At 44.4% G+C, this 22,081-nt stretch overlaps 1 protein-coding gene across 2 annotated transcripts in view; it reads right to left on the reverse strand.

Moving 5' to 3' along the window:
* CIT (citron rho-interacting serine/threonine kinase) overlaps positions 1-22,081 on the reverse strand; it is a 156,151-nt gene that overhangs the window by 87,995 nt on the left and 46,075 nt on the right. For both annotated transcript variants that reach the window (XM_069497097.1, XM_069497096.1), the window contains exon 9: positions 9,301-9,484. In XM_069497097.1, coding sequence (XP_069353198.1) covers positions 9,301-9,484 — 184 coding nt within the window. The remainder of the gene's footprint in view (positions 1-9,300; positions 9,485-22,081) is intronic.

A 22,081-nucleotide genomic window follows, 5' to 3' on the forward strand; every position in this document is an offset into this window, starting at 1 on the left:
CAACTCAGACCACGTCCTCTGTGCACCCTGAAGCTTCGGCTGCCCGGATGTGCTCCTGTTCACTGGGCACCCACAGGCCAATCCCCGCCTCAGGGCCTTTGTCCTTTTCCCCTGTGCCTGGAATACTCTTTCCACTTATCTTTGAAAACCTACTGGCTCTTTATTATCATCCTGGTGGAACGCGCTCTATGCGGGCAGGGATTTTTGCCTCTTCGTAGTACATCTCCAGTGCCTAGAAAGTGCTCAGCACATAGTAGGCTCTCAAATATTTGTTGAAGGAATAAATGAATGAGTGAATGAATGAATGGATGGATGTCTACCCCAGCAGAGTGTGAGCTCCATGAGAATAGAGATTCCTGTCTGCATACATACATATATACAGATTCTAGATTCAGAGTGGACTTACAGGCTGTGTCACCTTGGGAAGTGACTCAACCTTCTTGAACAAATGCTCATGCTCAACTCAGGAAGGCCTTCCCTGGGCACTCAATCTAAAGTGGCCACCCCCAGTCAGTCCCCATCCTGGTTCTGATTTCTTCAGAGCCCTGACCACCATCAGAAATCATCTCATTCGTGCACAGTAGTTATTTATCTTCTGTCTCTCCCCACAAAATGCTAGCTTCTGAGGGCAGGGACCTTGTATGTCTTGCTCATAGTTGTGTCACAAGGCCTAGAACAATATATTTGTTCAGTGAATAAATGATGAGTGAATGAATGAATGGCGTGCCAGCACTTCTGTGCCCCGGGCAGCCACAGTTTAAAGGTCACAGTGGGACAAAGGAATCCAAAATGAGAAGTGCATTGCACTGATGCTGGCACAGAAAAGCTTTTTAGTGCCTGTACCGGAGATGCCCAGCATTGGTTCTAGGGCAGGAAGGTCATGGTGACACACACATATTCACCCATGCAAGGGACACTCAGACACTTGGTGGGTGGGAGCGTGTCACATCTAGGTTAGGCACATGCACAGTGCCTACAGGACTTGGATCCTACCAGAAGCCTGGAGAGAGTTTTATGGAAAATGCAAGTTTAACTGACATCATGGACTCCATTCAGAGTAAAAAATTGGATGGAGATATTAGGACATCTGTCAGGCACCCCACGTGGGAGCTGGAGTCTCTCAATGGGCAGAAACCAGCAAGATATCTTTATAAAGTGGAAGCAGGGAGAAAAAGAGAGAAAAGCAGGGAGAAAACACCCCACACCCATCCTCACACCTAAATAACAATAACAAATATAAAATGAACACTCACTGGGCTCCTGGCGCTAACACTAAGTGCTCTACATGTCCTCACAGCAAACCCATCAGACAGGCACTATTGTATCCTCCACATTATAGATGAGGGAATTGAGGCTGAAAGAAGTTAAAAGCCTTGTTCATACAAGCAAGGAGTGGAGCCCAGATCTGACTCCAAAGCCCAGACTTTTTATCCCCCTAGAGACAGGGTCTCACTCTGTTGCCCAGGCTCGAGTGTAGTGGCACCATCATAGCTCACTGCAACCTCGAATTCCTCCAAAGCCCAGACTTTTAATGAGTATGCTACAGTTTGTCCCAAAAAATAAAGCATGCTTATATCAGTTCTAAAGTTAAAATTTGGAAAAATTGGGCATCCTCTACCACATGTGAGCTGTGTGAACTTAAGAAGTAACCAAAGGTTTGCGATCATCACTTTCCTTACTTGTAAAATAATGAGTTGTTGCTGGGACTAAATGAGAACACTTGCCAGGCACTTAGAATAGGGTGCCTGGTGCAGAGTGGATTCTCAGTAAAACCAGCTTTATTATTAGACAAGTCCATAGGCCCTGCATAATCTAGCAAAGTCATGACTGTTAGAGGCAGGGTAGGTAGTACAGTGGTCCAGAGGCAAGCAGATATGGGTGCAAGTCTTGGATCTGTTCCACTTGCAGGACCTCAGGAAAGCAATGTAACCACGCTGAGCCTCGGAGTCCTTGTCTGTAAAGGAGATAACATCAGCTACCTCATAGAGTTACGGTGAGATTGTGAGGACCTAATGAGATAATGCATGAAAAGTACTCAGCATAGTTCTGGGCACAAGGGAAGTGTTCAATAGACAACCGCTTCCGTTAGCGGTTGTATAAACGTTGCAGATGGAATTGCCACAAACCCTAGCCACTTTAGTCTAACTCAATTCAATAAATGTTCGGTGACGATCTGTCAGGGGCAAAGCGCTGTTTCAGACAAAAGAAGGAAAACATGATGTCCTTGGGCAGCTTGGCCAAACAACTGCTACCGAGATAGATCAGTGGGAGACGAGGAGGAGGTATGAATGAACAGGCAGGCTGGGGTCTTGGCGTACCAGGACTGAATATCAAGTTCAGGGATGGCCATTAGTTCTGTGCACACAAGGATGCTACTGAAGGTCTAAGCAGGCAAATGACATCATCCAACCTATGCTTTGGAAGAATTCCACCGTGTGTGGAGAATGGCTTACAGCCAGGAACAATGGAGGCAAAGAATCAACGAGGAGGCTACCGCACTTGTCCAGGCGAGAGTCCATGCGGAGTGAGGGTGACAGTGAGAACGGAAAGGTGGGCATGGATGCCAGTGTCATCCTAGAGGCACAACTTGGAGGACTTGGCAATTGATGGGATGGCGGGGGAGGTAGAAAAGAGTTTATGATGACTCAGTTCTCTTGCCTACAAGGGTAGGGAAGGTGGTAGTTTCTTACATAAAGGAAGCCAAAACTAGCACCTAGTGGCTTGCTGAGTGAGCGAGTGGGTCTGTCTGTGTTGGGAGGGAACAGAGGACGGGATGGCGAGAAAGTGGTACAACATCCTGGTGATGATGAACACAGTACACAATGGGAGGAAGGCCATGGGGAAGTGAGAGAAAAGGTCAAGGAGCTGAATGAGATCACCAGGAACCGACTAGAAAGAGAATTGAGGCGTGCATTTCAAGGGCCGGAAACAGAACGTGGTGGCCACAAAAGAGTGAGAATGGCAGGCAGAGAGGCAGGAGGAAAACCAAGTGTTCATAATGCAGAAGAGAAGAAAGTAGAACATTTTCCAGAAGAAAATGTGATCACTAATGGTATCACAAGGTAGAAATCGCTAGATTTGGTGGTTGGGGGGTCATCAGTGGCTTCTGAGACAGTCATTTCAGTAGTGTTGCAGGCACCTGAGTGTAGGCTACTCTTTCTGGAAGTTTGCCAGAGAGAGGCCAAAAGATGGACAGCAAACAAAGCAGGGACAACTGAGAGAAATCCACTTAGGCAAAGGAAGGGTTGCCAAACTGGCACAGAGCTCGGGAACATGTAGCGCCATTTAGTCAATGACTGTCTTCTTAAGGGATCCCAGGCAACCATGCAAATTAGCATGTGTAGGCCAGTAAAAAACACACTTGACAGATCTTCTGGAGCCTGATCTTCAGGATTGGGCTAGGATCGTCTGGATTAGATTTCCTAAAGGTATCTTTAAGACGAATGAGAAGGCGGTAGAATGGCCCTGCCAGGGCTGCGAGGCAGGCACGCACAGTCTAAATAGAGAACAGAATAAGCAAGGAGAACAAGCTGTGCTTGACTAAGAGAAAGAAGAAATTGAATGAGCAAGAGGAGAGGAAAAAACCCAACACAACACACAGAAGCAAATGTTAAACATCTGATCCAGATGACGGTGGAACGGAAACACCACAAGGCACTCAAGGGCCGTAACCACCGGCAGAAGCTAGTTTATTTAGGTTTTTGAACTTATTTGGGAAGTACGACAGATGCATGCCTTCGTGTGCCGGGGAAGATGCTGCTACTGTTGCTGACTATTTAAAAAACTCAAATCACAGATGAGACTCTTTCCAGTAGGGATCTGGGTGTCAAGCACAATGACAAAGAGCCTTTGGCCAGATATGGAAAGGAAAACCATTTTTAAGGGAAGATCCTCCAAACTCCAAGTATTTCAGTAAAAAGGAAATAAGACTGACTGGAGAGTTCAGGACATCTTCCACTAGAACAAGCCATCTCAGGACAGACGGGAGGCAACTGGAAGTATCAAACGTAGATTTCAATAGATACACATCGTAGAGTCATCAACAAATTGACAGCTGCAGCTGTAAAAATGATTTGGATCCATTCACCAAATGCTTACTGAGCAACTTGTATGATATGGTGGAGAATAAGGTCAACATCGTTTCCTGTCCTCACTGAGCTTACACTTTAGCAAATAAGAACCCTCGGGGAGAGAACATACATGTGTGGGTTTATGTATTTGTGAGGGCACACACACACACACACACACACACAGACACGAACACACCAGGTAAGAGTATCTGTTAATAGATGAGAAATGAAGAAATCAGAGAAATCCAAGAGCTAAGCAATCTACCTACTCAGTAAACTCGCAGAGACTGAAAACAAAACCCAGCACTCAGACCTGTCAGCTCTCATCCTACCCTGCCCCAACATCATTGCTTGTCACTCCCCACAGTGGGCCTCCACCTCTGACAAGCAATGTGAACCTGCGCACCCCACACAAATTTCCTAATTCCTCCTGCCTGCAGTGTTTATACTTAGCAGCATAGCACAGAGGCTAAGAGATCCTGGAGCCACGTTGCCTGGGTTCAAGTGGGCAGAGTGATAAGCTCACCCTTACAAGGCACCAACTCCGCACCAGGCTTGGAAAACCACTCGGAGCTACGTGACCTTAGGCAAGTTGCTTAATTTCTCTGTGCCTCAGTTTCCTCACATGTAAGATGAGAATGGTTGGCGGTACCTTCCTCTTGGGCTGTTGTGCAATTTAAATGAGTTAATCTGTGTACAGTGCTTGGAACAGAGCCGGGTACAGAGCTGGTGCTCTGTAAGGATGAGCTGTTGTTACCACTCTGCCCACCTGAAATTCCCTCCACCTTCCTCTCCGGTGATCCCAATTCATTGTATTTTAAAAAGCTGACCCAAATATTTTACTTTCCATTAGTATGCTTATAGGCCCAGTCCCACACGCATATTTACTGAGGGGCTACCATGTCCTACGCTCCAGGAAAACCAGGATGAATAAGACATGGCCGTGCCCTTGAGATCACTGTCTACTTGGGAGGATGAGCAGACATTACAAGGAAGATCATTGACATAATTTCGCATGGGCATTACCCATGAAGTGTCCCCTGTTGGATTTTGCCCTACTCTCCTGACTCTCCTAAAGCAGTGAGATGTCCAATTTGTACCATGATATTCTGCAGCAAAGATGTTTGCTTTGTGTTTTCTGCTTGTTGCAACATACCTGCTTTGACTTGCTCAACTTAGAATGGGAAGGTACCCGTTCTGAGATTGGACCTTCTAATTCTGTCCCCAAGCCACTTCTCCCCAACCACCACATTTTACCAATAGGTATTTGGCAAGCACATATTAACCTTCATGGTCAGTCAGGACATTTAAGCATCTCTGGCAGAAAATTCCCAAGGCCGGGGAGGCTAGGTTTCAGGTCCGGCATGACTTTGGACTACCTACTTATTGCCAAGTCCTTTCCATATGCTTTTGGCACGTACAAAAGGACACTACACATATACAGACTAGAGTATTAGTAATAACAAAAACAACAACAGTTAGTGTTTACTGAGGTTTTTCCACATGCCAAGACCAAGTGTTTTACGTTTCATTTAAGCCTCCCAGTGGTCCTATGAGAAAGGTATCGCTGTTACCCCACTTCGCAGTTGAGGGAAACTAACATGCAAGAATCCCCAACAGAGCAAGGAAGTGGCACCAAAAACAGGTTCTCAGAAAATCTGGGAAGGCAGCGGCAGCAGCCACTCTTCAATCCTGCACAGTGTTTGACTGGCTGGCTCCGTTCCTGCATTTTCAGATCCACCCAAAAGGAAAGGAAAAAGCCCTGAGTCAAAAGGAAGAAAGAGCCCCCTTCCTAAAAACCACCTGCCCAGACACCGTCACCCCAGAGTCCAGTCTCATCAAGATCCCACTGCCCACCCCTCTAAGATTTCCAACTTCTCCAAAAGCATACAACCAGCATGTGTAAAACTAACACAAAACGCAAAACCAACTGGTTTTTACCTTCTAGAGTTTATACTGACAGTTTGCAGAAATGTACTGTTTCAACAAAAGCTTAAATGAGACAGTACCTCGATCTAGGAGGAAGGACCTAAAGAAATGTACCCCATGCTGACAGGGAAGGGAAGAGAGCTGGGATCCGTTTTATTTTTAAACCTTTAACACACTAATTTCCGTTACTATCCTACTATTCTAAAGCACGAGCAAACAGAGGCTCAGAAGAACATTAGGCATTCAGAGCTTGGGGATTTGGTTTGGATTATCATTGGTTAAAAAGGAAAAGAGGCACCAGACAGATACTCAATCTCCAAAACTAACTTCACCATCTAGCTCCAAAGACAACCGAACCTAGTTCTCTAGACTCTCTCCTGCTCCCACCAACTCAAACTGCAAGAAACTCCCACTACGCCTCAGCCATTGAAATGCTGTGATCAAGATTCTTGCTAAAGCTAAAACAATGATGCATTCAATGGCTGGCTTAAAAATAGTCTGGGGTCCCAAAATAAGGATCCAGAATTTAAATCATTCTCACTGCCAAAGTCTTCATGAAAATTCCTCATTCATTCAGCTCCACTTCTGAACATTTCATTCAATTCAACAGTAACAAATCTAGGGTCAATTTGCCTAGCACAGTACAGCAGCATCTGCAATTTCCCCAGCGGTGTGAAAAATGAGTAACAGCACAGGTAATGAATGTGCGTAAATAAAAACCTGGAATGCTGAAAATAAGGAGGAGAGAACAAGGAACTCAGGAAGAAACACAGGGTCACTGGTGGCAGAGGTGGTACCCTCCCCTCAGAAAATGCCTCCCACCTCCAAATGAATTTCGTAACTGTATGTCAACACAACTGTAGGAGCTAAGTAATTTCATCCTTGCCTCTCTCTTATTGGATTTCTAATTAATTATAATCCAACACGTCCAGGGTCACCTACATCCAACAGGTGGAGTGAATTTCTAAAATGACGCTATAGGTTTCACCCACAGGGCAGCCCACAGCAGAGTAACCAAGTCCAACGGCAACATCACATAACAAGATGAGAGATGAAAGAAAATCTTTCTGATTAGAACTCTAAATTGCCATGGAAAAGACATTAAAGTTTCCCAAAGATGGGAATACTCTGATGTCATCCTCCAGATAAGAAATCTATGGTTTTATTTCATCGACCTTTTCTTTATGAGAATCTTATTAAACATTCTGTTGGGGCATGAACAGAAGCTCATTTTATGCTCTAGAGATATAGCTTAAACTACCAAAGGTGAAATAGCAAATCTTCAAATATAGTAAGCAATATAAACACATTCCGGAGAAAGGATCATGAGTAAATTAAATCAACAAATATTTATCATGTGCCTGGGCCTTAATACTGAGATGCCCCTGTCAGAGAGCTCCCTGAACTGAGCTTTCTGTGAGAAGCAGAAAGATGTAATTAGACTCTTCCTGTAAAATAAGCAATTAATCACACACTGCTTCAGATGAATTGTAATGCCTAAGATCTTCCCCATCATTCTGCCTTTTCTCCTGAAATCTAACTCCCTCGAGTCCTCCCTGGTCTTTCAGATCACTGATTAACACCCTAAGCGAGACTGCATTCTGACCCAACCGGCCAGCTACTAACCAGAACTAGAACTCTACACACCTCTCCTTTCAGTCCGATCTGTGACCTTCAGTGTGCTGTGTGTGTCAAGGTTACGCTGCCCACTAACCACGCATCTTTTAACATCGGGCCTCCACTTCTGCCCTGCTCTTTGATGCCAATGCAAAACCTCCCGGCCCTGCTGGGCCATTTCAAATCCATCTGACGGCACATTCAACAGCTAGTTAGCTTTCTGCCCTCCTACCACCATCCAGCTTTGCTTTAGGGCTGGGGAGCAACCCAGCCGGAAAGACACTACCACACACATCCAACACTACCAACATCAATTCCCAATTTTAAACCGGGTCCCCAGGGAGGGAATAAAAAAACCCACCTCAACATCTTTCGACATAAAAACCTCTCTCAAATTCGATCACAGCCCACAACACTATTTCATATCAAATGCCCCATTGCCCACAGCAGTCTGATACCTTTTCAGGAACGTTACTGTCAAGACAGCACCCATGGGGAGAGACAGCATCCAAGAAGCAACACAACACCCCTTCAAATCAATATCTAAGCTACAAGCACAACAAATAGGGAATAAATGCTGCCAAAGAGAAAATCAAATTCTGTTTGTCTCCTAAGTGGGCAGAAACCAATTACCCCAAGAGCCTCCAAGTGCAGGATCGGGGCGTCTGGGGAATAACGCCGCCAGTCCAAGACCTTCCCAGGAACTCTCCCTTCTGAAAACAGAATGTCATCGTATCATGAGAGAATAAAGCAAGATACTGAGCTCCCACATCCACAGAGGCCACTGCATTTGGCAGAAATTTCAGGAGGCTCCTGGAAGCCGGGACTCTCTAATACCAAGTGCCATGCTAATGCATTTTTCAATAGCTTTTATAAGAATGGAGTAAGACCTACCAGGTCAAGAGGTTTACAATGATATTTCTATTTCCATTTTCTAGTCTCCTGGTTTGGTTTGTTGTCTTTTTTTTTTTTTTTTTTTTTTGCCCCCTGTGAAGCCCAGTTTCTGTGAATCAATGACTTGGCTACATCATACTCCCTCCTGGTGGCTCAGGGTAACGGGGCTTTCTCTGGCCGCCAGCGCTCTACCAGCTCAGAGAGGCTCGGCTGCCAGATCTCTGATCTTGCAGCATACTTGGAGAGCAGCCGAGCACCATCTCTCTGCTAGAGCTCTGGTTCAGCCACTTGCAGCTCAGTTAAACCCATCGGGAAACCTTTAGCTTACGAGACACGGTTTTTAGGATTCTTTCAACGCAGCCAAGATAGCAACCCCCATCCGCCCACTTGAGAGATAGATACATAGATGGATAGAGAGATGGACAGCTCATCTGAACTCCTGCACATTTCTCCTCCGACCAAGGATCTGCACTGCTAAAAATCTCCCACTACCTCCTCTCCTCTAAAGAAGACCAAAGACTGAAAAACTAACCCAAAGTACCCCATTATGATGCCACTACAGGAACAGGTACCCTACACGCTGCAAAATGAGAATATTAACAGTCTGCCCTCTGGCCCTGAAAGCCCAAACAGGTAGAAGACTGCTTTCCAAATGCAGGCTGAATAGCAGCTTCCCTCCTCTGCACTCCCCCCACCCCACCCCCTCCACCACCACCGCGGCCACCAACACCTTTGGCTCTGCAAGCCTTGCATCAATGCAGGTCCCTCGGAAAGTCACATTTTCACTTACTCAGATCTACCAAGAATCCCCAGTGCCTTGCTGTACGAAAACCCCACAAACGGCAGTTCTTCGCCTGAGAAACCCGAGGGGCTCAGCTGGCACGAAGAGGATGAAACCCACGAATTCTTCTCTGGTTCATCAAAATTGGAGGTGTCATCGTCAGACTTGAGGGTGGGAACGAAGGGGGGAGGAGCTGGTTAAAGAAAAACAAGAAGTGGGGGGGGAGAGAAAAAAAAAATTCAGCCGGGATTCAACACTGTTGCGGAGAAGATCAGATCGTCTTACTCCTTCGGCGCTGGCGATGGCACTGCAGCGCCTGCTTCCAATCCAGCCTGCTCGGGAAGGCAGCCCCAGCCTCAGCCTCGGCTCCTACAGCAACAAGAGATTAACCCCTTCTCTGCCAACATGGCCACCAACCCGCAGACGGGCTGCCTTCCCACCTGGGGTAAACTGAAGGATAAACTCAAACAGGTCATTTGGTCCAACGAGAGCACTTTGGGAACTCATTTGGGCAAGCCGCTCGAGCCGGATGTTTCCAGAAGGCTTCTACAGAGCATCTGCCTGCTTAGTGCCAGGATGCCAGATGACCTAAGCCTATGTATTCCCTATTCCAGACAGGTCTAAATTATTAATATTTAGCGCTCATCGCTGAAATAAGATGGAACTTCTACGTTTTGTGGATTAACCGGAATGAGAGGAAGAAAGAGGGGCTTGTGAGGTTCTGAAACTCATGTTAAGATACCACTGCAGTCTAGTTCATTCATATCCGGACGAGTCTACTCCAAGATCTTATCAACCACTTTTTTTTTTAGTTCATTATCCATCCTTCCCACTGCAATCATGCCCCCCGGATCCACTGCAGTTTAATCAGCATAATGAAGCACCAGCCAAATAAAGTTCCTCCTGATAATTTACGGTGGGAACGCGCGGCTGGAGGCATGCGGCACGGTTCCTACCTCCTTACGGCATGACTCCTGGCCAGGGGTGTATCACATCGTCTTCACTTCCTGCTGACTTACTAAGCTCTCTCAGTCAGGGAGGTGGACACCCGTCCATCAGTCACCAGGAGGCTGCCCATCGTGGTAGGATCCTGGGAGTGTCGCCGGCCAGAAGCGTTACCATGGCTGTGGGCTGAGGCGTCCGTGGCAGCAGCCGGGGCGAGCTGGCGAGCCCGCGAGGCGAGCATCACATGCCCCGCAGTGCAGGCTGCATGCTGCTCCCCGCTCCTGCGTGCTCGGGCTGTAACCCCACCTGGCCACCAATGCCGATCGGAGTGACAGAGCAGCGTGAGTCACTGCCCGCCAGGGCTCGCTAGAGCTCCCCCTAGGGCAGTTGTCACAGCCCTTCACAGCCCAGACCTCTTTTTTAACTCCTTGTTTGCTGGACAAAGCTGTGTGCCAAAGACATAGCAGACACAGTCTGTTTTCTGCTGCGAGACTCCAAAAAATCTGGCTGTTTCCAAAGTTCCCCAATGACGACAACATCCAAAGCGGCGCTGGGAAATAACAAGGGAGTGGTGAAGGGATGTGGAGGGGAGAAGAGAGGAAGCCAGAGGTCTGGCTGCTCCCGGGAAGTGCAAAAGAACATTCTCAGAGCTTCAGGTGCATTGGGATGAGGTAGGAGAGCGAGGAAGATCGAAAATGTAAAACGTGCACTACCAGAAAATTAACACCTCCAGCCTCTCAAGAGAATTTAAATCTTCCCTGCTCATGTCAGAATCTACTTGCTTAATACTTTAAAAATTAGCTGATGGAAAGAAAAATTAGATTGAACGCTTCAGCCCACAACTGATGCATACTTCCATCAACACAGGCTCAAATCCAATCTGATTTCAATTACCTAATACCTATTTTAATAGCAAAAAAAATTTAATGAAAATTACATTTTATAAGGATCAAAAAGAAAAATTTTCCATCCCAAAATAAGGAAACTCAGATAAAGACAGGCAATTTATGGAGAGAGATTTGCAGATGATATTAATATGGAGGAAAGTGGTTAAGGGCACATGCTCTGGAACCTGACTGAGTTCAAATCCCAGCTCCACCAGGTGCCAGTTCTGTGACCCTGAAAAAGTTGCTTAACCTCTCTGAACCTTAGTTTCAGTACAGGAATAACTATCTCAAAGGGCTGTTGGGAGATATAAATCATCTATATAAAGTTTAGCACTGTTTTTAGCATACAGTTAACACTCCACAAAGATTTCCTGCTTTTATTGTTATTGCTCACATGAGGTGCATATTTATGACAGATCTTGCAGTTATTGAGCGCTGGTGAGATACAGCAGAATCTGTATTGAATATCCTTCTCTCCTGTGCAAGACAGAGACATGTCCAGGTGCATGTTTATGTTAATCATATCATATCATTTAATTCCTAGCAGAACCTTAATTCCCTTTCCACTATATACTAATTTATCTTTAGGAGACCAAAATGGAATTCCATTTCAGAGTGAGGCACATGATTAATAAAGGGGGAAAAGCCACCCTCAGTGAAATAATTATGATTTCGAAATCCTGTACTATAAAATAAGATTTGTCTGTAAAACTCCGTCATGCTCAAAGCTAGCTTAATGTGGTCGAGATTAGGAAAACGGGAAGACAGTCTTCAAGTTAAAAGGAAGGAGAAGTCAATGTGAAATACACTAGCTGGTTACAGATGAGATATTCACAGCACAGAGAAAAGTCAGGGATGTAAACCTCTAACCGGTAGTCAAATAGCACAGGCAGGTCTAAAAGAATGGCTGCTTAGGGCCACATTTTGGCAGCGGGGGAAAGTGACAGCCTCAAGCCAAAGAGAGGTAGGGGAACTGAATGGAAATATTCTGCCTAAAAGTAGTAAGGATGCTCACCCTTGTCCTGGGCCCTTTAGCAGGAAAGAAATAAGATGTCTAGTAAGAAACCATGACATCAGGTAGGTGTCCACATTTTCAGTTCCTGCTACAATTCGAGAAATTAACACGAATACTGATCCAGGATCACTGAGCCCCTAGAGCACTGGCAGGTAGAAGTGGAGAACAATTGCAGGGATACTTTCACAACCCAAGGATACAAACTACCGTGAAGGAGCATCAGCAGACACAAAAAATGGGAGAATTAGCCCTCCAAAAATTGCAGCTAAAAGAACACTCTAAAATGTACCATAAAATAAAAAGGAGTAAAAATTCTCATCAAAGAACAAGACACTTTGAAAAAGAACCAACCACATTTGAAAGCAATCAAACAGAACTTCTAGAAATAAAAAGTATTGCTATTGAATTTAAAGTTAAAAACTCACTGGATATGTTAAATGGCAGATTCAATAGAGCTAAAGGGAAACTTAGTGAACTAACAGTTAGAGCTGAGGAAATCACAAGGAACCTTGCTACTGAAAGTGTGGTCTACACACTGGCAGCGTCAGCATCACCCGGGAGTGGCCAGAAATGCGGAATCTCAGGCCTTGCCCCATACCCGCTGAATCAGAACCTACGTTCTAACAAGATCCTCAGATGATTCGTGGGTACGCTACATACAGTTCAACAAGTGTTTGTACAGAATGAAACACACACTGACAAAGAGATGGAAAACATGAGAGGTCGGGACACAAAGACAGCATGTAATACACATCTACAACAGGCACCAGAAAGAAAGAGTAGAAAACTGCTTTAAAACCTGGATGCCACATTTTAAAAGGATTGTGTAAAACCTGGTCAAGTCCAAAAACTACCACATTATGTAGTAATAATCTAACTTGGGAGGGGGGTAATTCTCCTATTTCTTGTGCCTTATGTAAAGTGTCTCTTTTTTGATCCTTATAAAATATATTTTTTGCTTTAAAAAAGATCACTGAAATCATACTACTCTTGAGTCTATGTTGACGGAGGTACACACGGCACGCCAGCACACAGCATGGTGCTAGGCACATAGTAGCTGCACGGTAAATATTTGCTGAGCAAATACATCCTTAAATGTCTAGAAACTCAGTCTTGCAAAGACAGCACCTAGCACAATACAGGCCACAAAGAAGATACTTAATGTTTGAATTAAATGAAGAGGTTTTAAAAGTCGAGATTGTTCTGTCTGAAAATTATGTTAATGAGTGCCTATATTCATATTTTCTGATACAGTATTATGAAATTATCTGCTCCCCCCATCTCCACATCCTCAACACATTCACTAATGACAAATACGAAATCATGTATCAAGATCTATTGTTCACTGGTAAAAGTCACTAAGAAAAATAGATGCAAAAACCTTTCCCTATATGGTTTTTAAATAAATCAGCCTGCTTGAAGTAACATTGGGGCACAGTCTCCGCCATGGCAGAGGCTATAGAAGTAATTTCATGAGGGTTTTTCTTCTCCTCCCCCCTCCCCCCCAGTTGTAAGATAGATGGTAGAACAAAGCTTTCGGAAACAAAGAGCTATTTTAAGAGCTGGAGTTAATTTCTCTTCTATAAATTCTCTCTCTCTCTTTCAATCCTAACATTCATTAGAAGCTTGGGGGGGGTAGAAATTTATCATCTTCAAAAATACTCAAAAAACAAAAAACAAGGAAAGAAGAACCAAATGGATTTGTCCTCTTGGCCCCATTTCTTGCTAACATGCTCTGTGGGGCTCCAGATACCACATGCCCACCTTTGAGTTTTACTAATATCTAAAACAGTACCTGGCTGTCCTTATTCGATGTTTGATATCTATTTTGTTAAAGGAATGAATGAATAACAAGAACCTTAGCTATGAGATGATTTTTTTTAGACCTAATGAGCTAATCTCTGCAACATACCACCTTAGGAAACCCAAGTACTGATGCTTCTGAGTACCCCATTTAGTCATGAAGAATTGGCATATTAAAAACCAGAGCCCAGTAAAACTCCTAAGACTTTTAATCATCACTATGGGTTACGGAAGTGGGAGATGAATAACAGCCAGCACTGTGGCATAAGGGACGAAGGCACATAAATAAACATTGTGTGATGATACAATGAATCAGGACCATGCCTGGAACACCGTGGGCATTCACTAATATCAAATCAAAAACACTTGCAACTTCATTCTCTCTACCATGATGGCTTTCACTCCTTTGAGAAAATTTAATTGGCTAATTAGATGCTATGTTCAAATTTAAAGGAAGATTACCTAAAAAATCAGCTCTCTTCCAGTTGCTTAAAATCCAGGCACTAATGTGATCGTACTTACCACTGTATGAAGGCAGAACTCTGAAATAAGTGAAGAGGAGGATATTTATGTCGTTTAGAGGTCAGGATGTAGGCGGGAAGAGCAGAGAGTACATGAATAGAGTGATGGCCTGTTTTGCCGATGGGGTTGCAGAGAGTTTTTGTGCATTCCTGCAGGAAAGTGTCACAGAGGGGACTGAATCTCAAGAGCTGGTTAAAAGGTATCTTCGTGGGCTCGAGTGGGGAAGAGTGCTACTTTAGCAAAGCCCCAGAAGCTGCAGCAGTGGCCCAAGTGAGCTGTGGGTAATGAGGTTGGGGAGGAAGAGAAAGTGAAGTCTTGGCTGGAGCTTGAGGTGGGGGATCCTGGATTGGATTGACAGACATAAAACCAGAGAGAGTTTTAGAGCACCAGGTTGGTGTCAGAGCTGAGAGGCGGATACGATCATTCCGATAGTGACAGCTAGAAGGAGTCGGTGCTAGAAACCCCTAAAGGACACGTCTACAATAGCTAGCATGGCAAATTCTACACTAAGGAAGTCATAACAGAAACAGAGAGGACATGGATTAACAGAAGACAGGCTTGTAGTATTATGAGATTTTTATTTATATATACATATTTGTTTATATATATATACATTTTTTTTTTCCGTTCACAATTCCTGGCTCATAACTCACATAGCCCTTATTACAGTCTTTTGTTATAATGTTGGGGTACTTTAGGCCACAGACCTCAGACAATGGAATCTGATTCTCCTGCCTAATCCTTTCTCTCCCTAAGGCAGGAATCTTCTCTGGCTTTCTCTCTTGGAGCCATAAAGAAATTCTCCAACCTACCTTGTCTGATTGTAGCTTATAAGACCCCCATTTCAGAAGGGGTTCTTGCCCACGCCCTGGAGGAAAGAATGCTGCACACAGGGGCCAAGAAGAATCTGGACAGACAGGCCCGGCTGGGTTCCCCCACTCAGTGTGTCAGTATCAGGCCATACTCTCTTTTTGTGCAGTCACATTTCTACGTGGTTGTCAATCACGCCTATTCAATGCGGCCTCCGTAAAAGGCCCAAGAGGACAGGGTTCAAGGAGCTTCCAGATAGTTGAACACGTGAAGGTTCCTGGAGGATGGCGTGCCCCTTGCCCCATGCCTAAAGCCCCATGCATCTCTTCATCTGTATCCTTCATAATATCCTTTATAATAAACTGGTAAACCTGAGTGTTTCCCTGAGTTCTGTGAGCCATTCTAGCAAATCAAATCCAAAGAGGAGGTCATGGGAACTCCAACTTGAAGCTGGTCAGTCAGAAGTTCCAGAGGCCTGAACTTGCAGCTGAAGGGAGGGGGTGAGGGGAGACAGTCTTGTGGGACTGAGCCCTAAACCTGTGGGATTAGATGCCATCTCCAGATAGACGGTGTCGCAATTGAACTGGAAGGCACTCAGTGGGTATCTACTGCAAAACTGATTGCTTGCTTTGGTAGTAGGGAGAAAACCCTACACATGTGGTCACAGAAGGCTTCTGTGGCAGTGACGTTGTGGTGGGAGAGTAGATGAAAAAACAGTTTGAATTTGACTGCATTCAGGCTATAGAAAGAAGTGGCAACATCTGACAACTGATCCAAGAGCAGAGATTTTGATGGGAACTCTTATGGGAACAACCCTGAGAGAAAAAGTTGCAAATGGAAAGAAAAGATATCCAGTATCGGAGGTCTCATGGGAATAAACCAAGTAAGTTAGGAGATCGGCAAATAGAGCTGGCAACTAAATATACATAAGTAATTGAGCCCATGAGAACAGATTACATTGCCTAGAGCCTCAGACAAGCCCCCCTCCCAGGAGGAAGCGGCCAGGCATGACTCCTCCACACAACACATTGTATGAGAAGTTCAAAAAAACAAACAAACAAAAAAAAAAAAAAGCAGATCTAATTTGTAACAGACTTAAGTAAATAAAAAATTATCCCATCTCTTTGTCTCCCCAAAGAGTCATAAAAAGACTTTAGGGTAACATTGATTTGGGCTGGTGATCAATTTTTACAGTGCTGTCTTCAAAGTAAATGACTAAGGAAATTGACGTTACTAAAGTATGCTTCAATCAATCAATCTAAACAATGCCAGGGTATGGCTGCCAAAGTCTGTGTATCTAAGCAGATATTCTCCCCAATGGCCAATCTCAATGGATCTCGCTGGAGTTGCAAGCTCTGTCTGATGCCTGCCGTACCCAAAAGCCATGTTCCTATAAGGAGGCTTAATATCCAGTTTTTGGTGATTGACTTATGTTTTCCCAAAGATTTATACTTTCAGAGATTCTTTCATTTCAGGATTGCACTTTAACCAGACTTCTTAACATTTTAGCTTTACTTTGTTTTTTCCCTCTCTCTCAGTCTAGGTACTCGACAATCTGTGAAACACCTACATAGGCTGGAAATACTCAGAACTTTTCAAATTGTAACTAGTCATGACTGCACTTCTCTGCAAAGTTGGGTTTGGATATATGCAGTTTTTCACCTAGGTGGATCTCTCCTGGGATGCATTTAAACGATGTATCCCAGGAGGGACTCCTAGGACCTGCTTGTTCTAGGCCTGGGCAACGTTCCCTTTTCGCACCTTCCCCATGAATTACCCACACCCAGACTAGTTTCATTCTTTGCTGCCCTCCTAATCTCTTTAGTGTCCTTTTCTCCGTTTGAAAAATTTATTCTTAATTTTTTTTTTTTTTTTTTTTTGGAGACAGAATCTCACCCTATCCCCCCCGCCCCCAGGCTAGAGTGCAGTGGCATCATCATAGCCCAATGCAAACCTCAAATTCCTGGGCTCAAGCGAACCTCCTGCCTCAGCCTCCCGGGTAGCTGGGACTACCGGCACATGCCACCATGCCCAGCTAATTTTTCTATTTTTAGTTGTTTGGCTAATTTCTTTCTATTTTTAGTAGAGACGGGGTCTCGCTCTTGCTCAGGCTGGTTGCAACTCCTGAGCTCAAGCAATCCTCCCGCCTCGGCCTCCCAGATTGCTAGGATTACAGGCGTGAGCCACAGCGCCTGGCCTACCACTGGTTTCTTTGAATCAGGATCCAATCTGGGTCCACACAATGATTTGGTTGATACACCTCTTTTAAACTATAACATTGTTCCTCTTTTTTTATTTTGTAATGCTAAGTATTGGTTTAAAAACTAGATCATGCATCCTTATAGTTTCCCACATTCTAGACTTGGTTGTTGTATCCCTTATGGCATCATTTAAAACATTTCTTTTTCCCCTGTGTTTCCTATAAATTGACAGTTAAATCCAGGGCCTTCCAGACATTCATTCTTCTGGCAAGAGTACTGCCCAGCACGTGCTGTCTACCTACTATTGCATGACATTGGGGCACAGAGTATCTGCCTATCTCCTTTCTTGTGATGCTAAGGATGATCCATGGGCTCGGTTATCAACCTGATTCCCTCCACCATGAAGTTCCCTCCCATCTTCCACCTAATGGTTTCAGCAGTCACTGTCGATCATTCATTGCCTAGAGCCACCATTTCATTAAGGGCTGCAGAATGGTGGTTTTCTAATTTCATCATTCCTTTTATATTTATTAGCACATCAACAACTTGGTTACCCTGGCATGCTATTCAAATAGGAAGGCAGGATAAATGGTTGGTTCTTTCCCTATTTTTAGCAACATTGAGAGTGATGAGTTGGGGCCCTGGCAACCTCCAGGAGTGACCAATGAGATTTCTTTTTCAGTATCGTTATGAACTCATGAATTTTTATGTATCTGATGTACTCCGAGCCACTGCAATCTTTTTGATGCTCAAATTGTGCCATCTTAGGCCAGTGGAACCCCCTCTATTAGATATTCTTGCCAGAAAAAGTCAAATCAGAACCTATTTTAGCCTTTGGTGCTCTCTACCAGTTTGCAGGGGCTAGAACAAGAAGTACAAAACCACCACCATCACCACCCCCTACTACGAGGCAAAGAGAAAAACCCAGAATGTGAAAGATATTCTAAAGGACAATGACCTAGTTTCTTCATCATGTCAATGCATGAATATATGTATGAATGTTCCAAATTTTTTAATTTATAAAAATCCAAGCCTATCTCCACAGCTGACTCCATATTTTAACATATGAGTGACTTGAAATCTAACTGTTTGAGTGTTGTCAAGGATGTGGAGGAAGATCTCGTCTACATTGTGGGTGGGAAATGTAAAATGGTACAACCACTTTGAAAAAGTTTGATAGTTTCTTAAAAAGTTAAACAATACGCATGGTGTACAATCTAGCCATTCCACTTCTAGATACCCAGAAGAAATGAGTGCCTAGGTCCATAGACTCATACACAAATGATAAAAGCAACTTTATTTCAAATAGCCAAAAATTGTAAACAACCCAAATGTTCACCAGCCGGTGACTGGATAAACAAATTACAGCATAGCCATACAATGGAACACTACTCATCAATTGAAAGAAATGAACTACACAGATGCAACATGGATGAATCTCAGAATAATTCTTTGAGAGTAAGAAGCCAGACAAAGTCAGTACATATTATATGATTCAACTGATATAAAGTTTAGAAAATACAAATTAAGGCCCGGCACGGTTGCTCATGCCTGTAATCCTAGCACTCTGGGAGGCTGAGGTGGGAGGATCGCTCAAGGTCAGAAGTTTGAGACCAACCTGAGCAAGAGTGAGACCCTGTGTCTACTAAAAATAGAAAGAAATTATCTGGACAGCTAAAAATATATACAGAAAAAAATTAGCCGGGCATGGTGGCACATGCCTGTAGTCCCAGCTACTCGAGAGGCTGAGGCAGAAGGATTGCTTGAGCTCAGGAGTTTGAGGTTGCTGTGAGCTAGGCTGACGCCGTGGCACTCTAGCCCGGGCAACAGAGCAAGACTCTGTCTCAAAAAAAAAAAAAAAAATTAAACTATAGTGACAAGAAGCAAATCAGTCATTGCCTTAGGACAAGGGAAGGGTTGGGGAGCAGTGGAAGGTACAGAGGAAACTTTTGGGGGTGATGAATATGTTCATTATCTTGAGTCTAGTAATGGTTTCACAGGGATATACACATGCCAAAGCTTATCAAACTGTACATGTGGCTTATTATATGTTTATTATTCCTCAATCAAGTTGTTTCCAGCTACTGGGAAGGGAAATATTTTATCCCCAATCCTTCTCTGGTCTAAGGAGCTCAGGCTCTTGCACCCCATCGTAGGAGTGTTGAATAAACACAGCTAGTCTCACCCTTTACTGACTCCTTCCATAAGGAAGGAGGGGCTGGTCTGACTCATCAGAGCTGGACATTCGTCTGGCCATGTTTTACTAAAATGCCGGGTTACTGTGCCTCGAAAGTAAGAGCCAAGCCCAACACTTCCTCTTTCACTGTCTCCATCCAGACTCGGCAGGCGCTGAGCCAACCGACTGCCCTAGGTCTCCTTAATGCCATCAGGCAAGGCCCTGTGGCAAGGCCCCCCTGTCCATGAGGGAAGACCACCAATCCTCTCTGTTTGGTGGAATGGGCTACCTGACCAGAGCCCTGCATCAAAGGGTATTGAGCACTCGCCTTGCCAAGAATAAAGTGGGTATTTTGCTTCCTCTCTGGCTATGTGCTCTTTGTGTGTGTCCTTCATGTATCAGAATTTTGAAGGACAGGAAGGGCGGTCTTGGATCCCAAACTGCCAAAGCTATGGTTGAATGTTCCATCATCGGGGATTAACAGAGCTGACGGCATTTATTTTCTCTGAAATGAGACACCGGAAATTATTTCCAAACCCTCAGTCATGAACCACCTGGGCCTCCTACTCTTTGTCCTCAGGCTTTCATCTCTTTTGACTCCTGCCAACCACCTTCTTTAGTTCTCTCCAAACCTCACCCTCAGAAAATGAGCATAAACGCAATCACCACACTTCATAGAATTGATTAGAAAGTTGGCTGCTGAATGCAGTCCCAGATGTTTAATATCATTTTGAATCTTTGGCCAAATCATTCCCATGTTTGCTTAGTTGTGAAAGGTTTTCCTGCAAGTGAGAATTTAAGGGTTGAAGGCTCCAATTTATGGGCTCTCCAACAAACCTACTCTGTTTCCCATCTTTCCCCAAGAAAGGCATTAATTTATCTCATTTGGAGCTGATTTACCAAACCAGAATTTGGCATCGCCCTGTTGGGTTGCTCTAAGAGGCACAGTAGGAAGCAGTTCTACGGAAATCGCCAGTGCGTGTACAGAACGGATGAGGTCCACCACGTCACAGGGGGTCTCATTTATGGGAAACCCAAATAGTTAAATTCCTCAGGGCTCAGTATTCAGGAAAATGGGGCATTTTCTGAGCAAAGCATTCTGGACTTTTTTCTTATGGGTCTGAGGCCGTTCATACTATAACTTATAACTGTTCACAGTCTCCCTTTTGCTTTGGCCACCAGGCGACCGAGTCCCAAATCATTCTTCCTCTGGCAACTTAACAAGGAACGTCTTTGTTTTTACCTGTAACCCTGGCTTTATTTCCCTGCCCTGATACTCCTTGTGTTTAGATTTCTACATTTCTTAATTTTTATCTTTCTAATAGTGCTATTATTTCTAGATTGAGTTGCCTCAATTTATCTTGGAATAAAGTGGAATGTTCCGTATTTTTCACCTCTCTGGATGTAGCTTCTAAATTCAGACTAGAGGGGAAGAATCCTATAATCCTAATTCAGAAGCATTTAGCTCTTTTGTAGCCCATTTTCCCTTATCAATAATTTACCCTCTAAAAACAGAACAGTCCCCAAGAGACGCGTAAATATTCGCCTGCATATCCCATAAGAGATGCTAAGATCTACTGACTACGTCTCTAAATTGTTCCTTTTTTGTTTTAGCAGGTGGCACTCACATGCTCCTTGACTAGTGATTTGAATTTCTGCCATTACTACTATAGGATCCCCGCTCGCCACCCTTTTCCTCCACCATACTGGTACCCCTAACAGACCTAGCTCCTCTTCCTCATATCCCCCTGCCCCTGAAGTGACTGGGTGTCCAACAGGGAGATACATTTAAAGGCCAATCAACTCAACAGTTCAACCCTCCTCGAAATACCTTAGAAAACAAAACATGGGCTGGACGTGGTAGCTCATATTCTGTAATCCTAGCACTCTGGGAGGCCGAGGTGGGAGGATCGCTTGAGCTCAGGAGTTCTAGACCAGCCTGAGCAAGAGCAAGACCCCGTCTCTACCAAAAATAGAAAAAAATTAGCCAGGCATGGTGGCATGCACCTGTAGTCCCAGCTACTCAGAAGCCTGAGGCACGAGGATCACATGAGCTCAGGAGTTTGAGGTTACCTGAGCTCTGATGATGCCACTGCTCTCTTACCCAGGATGACAGAGCGACACCCTGTCTCAAGTGATAGAATCCCAAAAACAAAACCTTAAAAAGGCCCAAAATAAATGAACACACACATACACACGAAATGCACAAGCCGTTAAGATAAAGAAAGGCAGAACACTAAAATAAACACATGGCAAATTGATGTTAAAACCATAAATGTTCTCATCTGGGAGGAAGAGAGGGCATTGTTTTCACGAAACCGACTGCAGGGCGGCAAATTCAAAGGCTAAACATGGCAGGGCCTTCTAGCAACTTCTTCATTCATTTCAGTAATGCAGGAAAATAACCTGCCAAAAAAGACTCCTGGATTCT

The sequence above is a fragment of the Eulemur rufifrons genome, chromosome 21 (genome assembly GCF_041146395.1).
Source record: "Eulemur rufifrons isolate Redbay chromosome 21, OSU_ERuf_1, whole genome shotgun sequence".
In the NCBI taxonomy this organism is placed as follows: Eukaryota; Metazoa; Chordata; class Mammalia; order Primates; family Lemuridae; genus Eulemur; species Eulemur rufifrons.